The 10,233-nt window shown below is 47.5% G+C and overlaps 1 protein-coding gene across 1 annotated transcript in view; it reads right to left on the bottom strand.

The window, feature by feature from the left end:
* Positions 1 to 4,606: 4,606 nt before the first annotated feature.
* RNLS (renalase, FAD dependent amine oxidase) overlaps positions 4,607 to 10,233 on the bottom strand; it is a 66,723-nt gene continuing 61,096 nt past the window's right edge. Inside the window, exons 5-6 of the mRNA XM_029962598.1 lie at positions 8,482 to 8,657; positions 4,607 to 4,937 (exon numbers count right to left, since the gene is read on the bottom strand). Of these exons, the coding sequence (XP_029818458.1) occupies positions 4,785 to 4,937; positions 8,482 to 8,657 (329 nt within the window). The 3' untranslated portion in view covers positions 4,607 to 4,784. The remainder of the gene's footprint in view (positions 4,938 to 8,481; positions 8,658 to 10,233) is intronic.

A 10,233-nucleotide genomic window follows, 5' to 3' on the forward strand; every position in this document is an offset into this window, starting at 1 on the left:
CAGAGGAGAAGTTTTGCTTGGCTCTGGAATGAGAGCCGCCCCCCTCACCCCTCCTTGCCCAAGGGCTGTGTCACTGCCCTGTGGGGCTGCACCTTTGACAGCACCTGGAAGCGCCGGCCGTGGTGTCATCACCGGCTGAGCTCGGAGGTGCCACCTGAACGCGGGAATTAAGCCCAAATCCCAAGGAGGCTGATGGTGAGCCGGGCAGAGCAGAGCGGCAGCAGAAGGCTCCGGGATTTCAGGGCTTCAGCTCTGCCACGCAAAGCGGCTTAGGGACGGCACATCTGAGCCGGAGGCTGGATTAGAGGCAAAACCGGCTCTGGCTCCAGGGAAATCTCGGCACAGGGCTCAAGGTGCTCGCCGGGCAGCTCAGGGAGCGCCCTCGTCCCCCCACGGCAGCACTTGGGCTCCCGGTGCCAGCACCACCTCCTTTGCACGGCACAGCCCTTGGGAGCTGGTAACGCTGCATTTTGCAGCTGGAGCAGCCGAGCACACACTGTGCTTCCCCAGGCACCCAGGGCTGGCTCTGCCGCTCAGGCTGGATGGCCCAGGCACAGTTTGGGTGATCCAGGGTCAGGTTCCTCTTCTTTGCACTAACTCAAAGAGGAACTCGTGTCAGGGTGATGCCAGGCTGGTGCCACGGCTGCATTTTGCAGCTGGAGCAGCCGAGCACACACTGTGCTTCCCCAGGCACCCAGGGCTGGCTCTGCCGCTCAGGCTGCATGGCCCAGGCACAGTTTGGGTGATGCAGGGTCAGGTTCCTCTTCTTTGCACTAACTCAAAGAGGAACTCGTGTCAGGGTGATGCCAGGCTGGTGCCACGGCTCAGCCATGCCTGCTCTTCATCTGCTGCTGCACCAGCACAGCACTGTCCCTCCATCAAGGAGAAAGGTGGTCACGGTGGAGGGTGGGGATGCCCCAGCTTGCCCAGACATGACCCAAGCAAACTGTTTTAGCTGTGGTGTTGGTCCTGCTGGGAGCAGAGACCTCCATCCCCTTCCTCCTTGGTCACACGTGCCAAATATGGTGATGCTGGCACATCCCAAGGGCAGCGAGATCCCTAGGAAATCCTGGCCTCTGGGAAAGCAGAGTGGCTTTCACTGCAGAGATGTTTCCCAGCTCAGTGCTGTGAAACCCACCGTGTGTTTTCAGCTGGGCAGCACCTGCTTTTGAAACTGAAAAAAAAAATAAATAACCAAACCCTCCAAAACAAAATTAATCTCTTTATTTATTTTCAGATGCCTGAAACACAGCCCCAGTCTTCGGAGATGTGTGGTTTGGGAATTGATGTGGGCTGAGGAGCTGGGTGCCTGTCTCCTCTTCCAAGCTCTTTTTGGAAATGGGCTCAATTCCTACAAACCAAATGCACTGAGAGCAATGCAGGTGATTTTGCAGGATCTGTGAGAGTTACCTCAACCAGCAGCCACAATATGATGGGCTCTCAGCAGAGTCCTGTGGCTTCCTTTGGCACTTGTGTTCTATTTTATCTGCTTTACAGCACTTTTACTCCATCTTAGGGATCTGCAGGCGGGGTCAGATGCCAGGAGTGGGCAGAGAGATGGCAGGGTTGGATCCTTGTCCACAGGGCCCTAAATTCATGCCAGAGAGATGCCCCTCAGGAGAGGGTGTGCCATGATTTGAAGCCCATCTCTGCCAGGGCCTCCTCCAAAACTCATCCTGTCATGGGATACGACAGGTCCATCTCAGCACCCGTGACATGGTGGCAATGGCAAGACAGACTGTGGGATGGGACAGTAACTGAAAAGGAAGGATTGCTGTCAAAGGCCTAAAGGTACACTTAAATGCCCTGAGATCAGGAAAATGCATCTCTTCTGTGGCAACAGAGGAGACCTGTCTGGTTGATTTCCTGTGATTTTCCCAGGATGGCTGTGATTTCTGATTAACTGGCAGATCCATCCATCACAACCACTGTCTCCTTGTTGCCATATTCCCTGATCACACTGTAAGAGCAGCGACTGCACAGGATGCCACAGGCCAGCCCTGCCAAGTGATGCTCACTGGAGGGAAGCTACCACAACTGTGAGCTAAAAGGCTTTGAGCATTTATAACCTTGACTTTCCTCGTGCTGAGGAAGACAATAACATCATGGTCTGGGAGCTAAAACACTCTAATTCAACTTCAGGCATTAGCTGTGGCTCGTGGCATATATGAGATCAGACACAGCCATCACCCTCGTCTGGGAACAGGGAGATAGGGGTTGTGATGGATGGATCTGCCAGTTAATGGGAAATCCAGGGAAAATCCCAGGAAATCAACCAGACAAGTCTCTTCTGTTGCCACCCTTTTGGACACAGTGGCCTCTTTGAAACATCACCCCTCGTTCCCCGCCGTGTGTGGGAAAGTTAATGCCATGTCTCCCTCCTCCAGTTAATGCCATGTCTCCCTCCTCCAGCTACAGAATGAGACGTGGCCACAGAGACCCTCACGTGCCCAATGCTTGGAGCACATCCAGAGGGACACATCCATGAACTTTTTCACTCCACCTTTCAAAAAAAAAACCCCACAAGTAGTTTCTGTCTAAATCATCTTAATCTGGGGGGAAGCTACAGGACAGGATATTGATAGGATATTTTCAGGAAGAATTTCTTCACTGAAGGGGTTGTCAAGCTTAGGAAGGGGCTGCCCAGGGAGGTTTGGAGTCCCCAGCCCTGGAGGTGGCCAAGGAAGGCCTGGCCGTGGCACTCAGTGCTCTGGGCTGGGGGACAAGGTGGGCATGGGTTGGATCCAGTCTTGGAGGTCTTTTCCAACCTAAATGATTCTGGGATTCTGTGATATGAGGAAGGAGGGGAGCAGTTTGAGACTTGCCGTGATTCATGGTCAAAAACCTCAGAATCAAGAACCTCATGGTTTTAAAAAAAAGTAATTTGCTTATGAACAGGTGTTTTGAGGTCTCAGAATGACCAAAGTCGAGAGGTTGCTGACAGGATGGAGCAGAGACATCTCCACTTCTCTGTCCCTTGTGGCATTTGAAGGCTGCTGCTGATACAAAGCCCCTGAGAGAACATCACAGCTCTCTGGAGCACAGCTCTTTGAGAGGCAGTGAGAGGAACAACACAGTGTTAAATCAGAGATGCCTCCCATTCAGTTTTCTGCAAGCTTTTAAAATTATCAGGTTTTACAGTTCTTGCCTTCACTTTAAATGCTGCACTAGGAATGCTCAAACACAAATAACTCACAGCGTTCAGCTGTTCAGCTCACAGGATGCCAGATTTTTGGTCAAATGCAGAGGTATTAAAAAAAAAAGAAGTGGCTGAATTGGACTCCTCTAACAGTTAAAATTCTGTCTGGTAAATTTTGTTATTTTTAGTGCTGTGGTAGACAGGCACTAAACTCGTGACATGTGATTTAAGAGGAAGGGTGAGTTAAAACCAGATTTAGAATAAATAAATGATTTCTTGGTTAATTTTTGAGTAATTTCAAAACTGACTTCACAGAAACACAGTTTAGTAGCTTAGAAATACTTGAAACCCTGACAGGTAGTATTTTCAACACAATTATACTTGCTGTTTATTTTTTTTTAGTATTTCAAATCAAATTCCTTGTTCATTCACTCACATGCCCATTTATACCCTTCCCTGGACCTGTCCTGCACCTGTTCTGCCAAAATAAAGTATCAAGCTGTCTAAAAGTCACCTAATTTTTGGACTGGCTGTTTACTTTGAGCTTTTATGGTGGTGATGAGGTAACTCTGAAATGTCAGCACAGTTTTCTTACTAACACCGCCCCAGACCACGCTTAGATAAACTCCTTTCCCTCCTTCCTCTTGGTATTTGCCAGGCAAAGCAGCTAAACCACCTTCAGTGTTGGTTGCTTCTACCCTGACTCCTCCAGCACCTGGAAGGAGGAAAGGGCTGCTCCTTGCTCAGGGAATCCTGGACCAGCACAGAGCCATGATGAGCCTGGCACTCTCTAACCTGGCAAATACTGAACTATTTTAAGTGCATCCACCCCCCTGGCCAGCATCTTTGCTGTGGTAAACTCGTGGTACAGCCCAGATGCCAATGTTTATTCCCAGGCTGACTCTGGGACAGCAGCCCTAATGCCCACATGGAAGTATGAAATCTCTGTGCACGCTCCTCCTGTCACCTCCCAGGCTCCAAATGCTCAGAGAATCCCAGAATGGCTTGGGTTGGAAGGGACCTTAAAGCCCATCCAGTCTCACCCCCTGCCATGGGCAGGGACACCTCCCACTAGTCCAGGTTGCTCCAAGCCCCGTCCAACCTGGCCTTGGACACTTCCAGGGATCCAGGGGCAGCCACAGCTTCTCTGGGCAACCTGTGCCAGGGCCTCACCACCCTCCCAGCCAAGAATTTATTCCTAACACATCATCTGAACCCAGTCAGTCATTTTGCAGTCATTCCCCCTTGTCCTGTCACTAAGACAAGGAGCAAACAAGGAGTTTACAAGGAGCAAACTCGGGGGCTCCATGGATTTTTGTGCTGTTTCAAGGCAGGCTCCTCTCCTTGACATAATTTTCAGGGGCTGTAAAAGTATCAGGAGACCTGGAAAGGCTGCTGGAGCTCCGTGCCTCTGACTAGAGACAGAAAAAGCTTTACTTCAATCAAAGTAACCACTCACAGCACAGATTCTGGAAAATCCAATTTAATTCTATCCCAGTAATTATTACAGCACACCGATACATCTCCCTTTATTTATTTTAGCAAGACAGAGGCCAGTGATGTTGACATTAAACTCAAATTTAATCCATCACAGGAAAATTCATCATAAATCTAGATGAAATTCAGCAGCTTGACTTGGAAATTGCTATAAATGAGGCTTCACAGCCTCTGCAAGGCTCATGGCAGACTCTATGCAGCCATCGAAGTTGGAGCGGGTGAATCCATCGCCCCCACAAATCAGAAGAGGTCGAGTATGAAGAATCATTTGTCCTGGACAATTGGGCACAGCCTTTGTAACCTGGAAAAGAAAAGCATACAGACAGCTGGAAGAGAAAGTATCTCATTTACCTGAATTTCACACTAGAAGGGTCTGTTTTCCTTAGGGAAAGCCTTGGTAAGAACCCCAGAATGGTTTGGGTTGGAAGGGACCTTAAAGATCACCTCTCCTGGCTGTGTGACACATTGTTTAGCCTGTTCCAAACCTACATGCCCATGTGGTACTGGATCAGTGCATCCCAGAGCAGCACTGGTGAATCTCAGCATGGAGACAAGGCAGCAGAAGGTAAATGTGAGGGCAAGGCAGGCACAGGCAGAGAGGATAAAAAAGGGAAGAAGATAACAGAATCATAGAATCACAGAATCATGGAAAAGCCTGGGTTGGAAGGGACCTTAAAGATCACCTAGTTCCTTCCAGGGATGCCACAGGATGCAGGAGGAAGGTGGGAAGAAGTAGTCCGAGAAAAGGAGTGACAAGACAAGATCTGTAAGGATGAACTGCTGAAAAAGAGAGAAAAACATCTAGAAAGGCAGAGAGAGAAAAGAAAAGGGCAGGAGCACATCAGTAGACCAGCAATAAAGATCAAACCACAGGCTCCTAAAGCATGGTACAGAGAGGACAATTTTGTTCTCATCATTTCTGGATTTTCTGCCTTTGGTCCAAAGAGCCGTGTTGGATTCCTGTGCAGTGACACATTCCTGTGTCCCACTGTGGGACTGCCAGCTCCACTCACCAAGCCCTTATGTCCAAGGAATCCTGCTAAGTCCAGGGCATTTTTCCCTGATTCAAATGTCCACTCAGCTGGCCACTGCTGAGCCATTACCTGCCACTGCCAAGCGTGGAGCAGCTGCAAACCAGCCACATTTATGTCCCTGGCTGCATTTTGTGTTACTGCAGCTCTTTAAAGGAGGCAACTATCTGAAACAGCCAGTTGCAACCCAACTTAACAGAAAAGTCTATCCAGGTATGGGAAATCCAGCCAGAGATCCTCCCTCTCAGACTAATTTTAAGTCAGTATTTAATTTATTCCTAAATTTTTTCTTACAGATTGAGCAGAGTATAAAGAATGAAGAAAGGTTTAGCAGAAAGGTTTTTTGAGTGTCCTTCCTTGTTGGCCGCTGAGTGCTTGTTTGATGCTGGCTGTATCAAACAGCTCCTGGTTTGTGAGCCTGACCACAGGATCAATATTTCCACACCTCAGCCTGCAACCTTCTCACCTGCATGGCAAGATTGTGTGAGCAATGTATGAAAGACCCTCACTCCAGGCAGGGGAAAGGAATGACCCTCCTCCTCCTTCACGTTCTTCTGGTGGTGTCCAACATAAATTCCAGATTACCCTTATTGGTATTCGGTCAAAGGTTGGACTTGATGACTCTGGAGGTGTTTTCCAACCATAATGATTCCATGATTCCCTATAAAGGGACTCTCTCAACGACCCGTGATGGGTTGGGAAGCTGGTGGCTCTGAATGCTAATGGTGCCTCCCCATAATTAAAGCAGGGGATCCAGAACTGCAGCTGTGCTGCTAAGCAGTGTCAGTAGAATTTTGGGAGTCCTAATCCCTCATCTGCCACGGATAATTGTAATGTCTGCATTTTAATCCCAGGATTGTGTTTGGCCATGTGAAGGATGTTACAGCCGGATTTAATTAACAAGTAGGATAAATCCCATCTAAAAGAGTCAGGGGAAAGATGCACCCATCTTATCAGTTCCCTTTGCCTCTGTGGCAGCAGCTTATTATAATTGAAAGTAAAGATAGCTTTAAGAGAAAGAGGGAGCTCTGTCCCAGATATTTAATTTAGGCAGTGATTATTTTATAGGGTGGCATTAGAGATCTCTTTATGGAGATAACACATCTGACCTACACTGACTTCTTTGCAGCCTAAGACATACTGACATTCATCTCCCGAATTACAGACTGGGGGTAATTCCTCCTGTGGCACAGCCAAAAAGCACCAGCAGCTGCTGAAGGTGGTTTGCAGCAACAGAGACAGGGGCTGGGTGGGGCTTGGAGCAACCAGGTCTAGTGGAAGGCGTTGGAATGAGATGATTTCAAGTCCTTTCCAACACAAACCATTCTGTGATTCCAGGATTCCATAATCAATCCCCCGTGTCCATCATTCTGTCAGGCTGCAAAAAGCACAGTTGTTTCGCAGAATGCAATTGAGACTTTTTTTGTCTTGATTCATTAGGAAGAAATTAACTGCCATTCCTGTCTTTTCCTTTATCCAGGGTGGAATAAATCCCATTGGGCCATACATAATGCATGTCACCTTATATGTCACCTTTGACACCGTGCTGAAAGTGTGGGTAGTGCAAGGAAAGGCACATTAAGCCCTCTCCTTGCACACATAAGCAAAGCAGCTGAATTGGACAGATTTTATGCTGTATATCTGTGATAGTAGCAGAACGTAGGGTGTATTAATTCTGCTTAGAAATACTTCTTACTTTGTTTTGGGAACCCTTTCCAGAGCTGGCCAGTCGAGTGTGTGTCTGCTGGAGACAGATCCAGCCCTTCTCCTCCCTACCACCTGCAGCTCTGGTGCTCACAAGCAGTTTGAAGCAGGAAGGGAACAGGGAAGGCAGAAGAAAAGACCAGAAGTCACAACCAGAAAACAATACCTGAACAGTGACAACTGTATGGAGACTTAGATTTATTTTTTTTGGAAAAAAAACCCCAACCCTGAACTGGTAAGAGGAACATGCAAAACATACCATGATTTTGATATGATTTATATAAATATTAATAATACCTGTGCTAAGGTAGCTTTTGCAATCTACCAATACCTAACTCCCAGAAAAATAAACTCTGTGCTAACGAGACCAGGTTCCCAAACTGGATGCAGATCAAGGGCTACGAGCAGACTTCACAACAGTTGTCTGCAGCAACTTTTCCAGACTTCATAAAAAGGAGAAATTTTTAGGGGACTGCTTTAAAAGTAAATATTTTGCAGTAACTTCCACGTTCAATTTCACCAATGTAATTTAACTTGAGAGGCTCTGGGTAAACATGTAGATACACTCCAATACTTTAGGAAATTGCCAACAATTTCCTTGGATTTTTAAAAGAAGCCTGTAAAATATACACATTTTGCTATTATTACCCTTAGGTAGTTTACTTTAAAATATTTTTTGCGTAACATGCTGTTAAACTGAACTGGGCCAAATCAAATAATAACAATTAGTCCCTCTGAACTCAAGGACTTCTGCTACTCTGTGGTAGGGTGGGAATTTTGCTAATAATATCACATATTTCTGGATGTGGAGAAATGGATTGAGTCATGTTTTTAAATACCAGTGAAAATCCCACTGAAGTACATGGGATTTACTTCCTTCCTGCACACTGCTCCTGTCCCTCCTTACAAGGAGAGCTGCACAACTGACCACTGAGCCAGGGCCAGGATGCAGAAACATGGCTAGAAACGACCTGGCTGTCGCTGGCCAGCCTTGGATGCTGCTCATGGCTACGTGGAGGAATGTACTATGGATATTGGGCAACTACCCCCTTTCCTCTTGCTCCCTGAGGGTGGAAACCACAGCTCCAGACTGATCCCACCGCAGAGTACCTGGGAGTATCTCCACTTGTGACACTTGATGCTGCTTGGTTTAGGCAGGGATGGCACAATCCTCTCCAGGTGGCTGAGAATTATCTGCTGCACCTCTGCAGGGTCTGAATCCAGGTACTCACTCCCAAATGTCACAGTCGTGTGGACAACAAGTGAAGGCCCAACTTCAGGAGACTCTGAAATACAGAAGAGAGATGCTTTTGAAGGATCACTCATTAATACTTGCCTTCCCCACACGCTGACCATTGTGCCTCCAGCCTAGGAGTCAATAAGAATGAAAATATCTGTGGTACCACCCTGTTCTTCCAGCTGGAAAAAACCCCACAAGGAATAACAACACAAGTTGTCCACAAGGAACACAAAGAAGAAGTCAAGGGGGACAATCTCTGCAACACGGAAATACAGAAGACTTGAATCACAGAACGGTTTGGGTTGGAAGGGACCTTAAACATGATCTAGTTCCAATCCCCTGCCATGGGCAGGGACATCTTCAATGAGCCCAGGTTGCTCAGAGCTCCATCCAGCCTGGCCTGGGGCATATCCAGGGATGGAGCATGGTCTTTGCTGTATTTCAGCTGAGACTGAGCCGGTGTTTGAATTAAGTGATTCCCTCTCACTCCATTAACCAGAAATTCCCTCTTTTGGAAGCAGAAAGCCTTTTCTGGTTAAACCTTTCTTTGAATTAGCACACTCCTAGAAAAAATACTTTAGTTTCAGGTAACGAGTGTTTTATGAGCAAGGAAGCCACAAAGGAAGAGGCAGCTGAACACTTTCTGACCAGTTCTGGCTGTGAGGTACCAAGCTGGACAGAAGTCTTTATCTCTGCTGTGTCAGCCAAGAGATTCCAGCTCCTCAAGCTGGAGACCCCCTTTGGGAAGATGACAAATTCCAGCTTTCCAAAAGCAACCAAAATGTCTTCCTCTGGTAAGCTTTCTGTCTTGGGCTGATCACTTCAGCACACACCACTGAGGTGCAGCAGTGCCAAGTCTGGCACCCACAGCAAGCATGAAAACCACGGCTTTAACTTCAGCTGGAAGGACCCCCTCACTGAGTCTCTTTGGGGTGGGCCAGCTCAGCCAACCCTTGCTCTTGAGAACTGGGAAAACGAGGTAAAAAGGGTGGGAAGATGTTTCCCGATTTCACAGGCCATACCTCTGTGGGAAAAACATCAGAAACGCTACTCAGCCTTTCCTTCCCCTTTTGGGGGAGAAAACAGGGATTCTGATGGCTCTCCACAGAGAATGTGAGGGACAGAAGACCATGTGGGGAAGCCTATTAGGTACCGTGGGATTTATTACAGTGTACATGGTATTTTGGCGAATACTTCCACCTCAACTTGGCAAAAAGGCTCGTTAAAAGAGCATTTTAATAAAATAAATATTCATTGCTTGCTGTGTCTTGTTAAAGCCAATGATTCCATCAATGGTCCCAGCCAAGGGCCACCTTCTCTCAAATCTCTCATCTCTTCCACAGCACGTACAAAACAAGTTTCTGGAGAACAGGCAGTTCGTTGAGTTTTTAATTCCTCTGAGCTACTGATAGCTTGGAGAGCTTCCAGAGGCCACTGAGTCACAGCCTTCCAGTACTGAAATATGCAGCCCGCGAGGATCAACTTTAGCCTCAAGCCCTTTTCTTTCTCCTGCAAAAGTACTGGCTAAAACAGGAGTCCAAAATAGATTTTTCCCTGACAGCAATGGGGGGATCTCAGTCCTGCTGCCCCGTGGGGGAGTAAAACCCATCTTCTTCCTTCCA

The sequence above is a fragment of the Manacus vitellinus genome, unplaced genomic scaffold (assembly GCF_001715985.3).
Source record: "Manacus vitellinus isolate BGI_N305 unplaced genomic scaffold, ASM171598v3 scaffold_48_pilon, whole genome shotgun sequence".
NCBI lineage: Eukaryota > Metazoa > Chordata > Aves > Passeriformes > Pipridae > Manacus > Manacus vitellinus.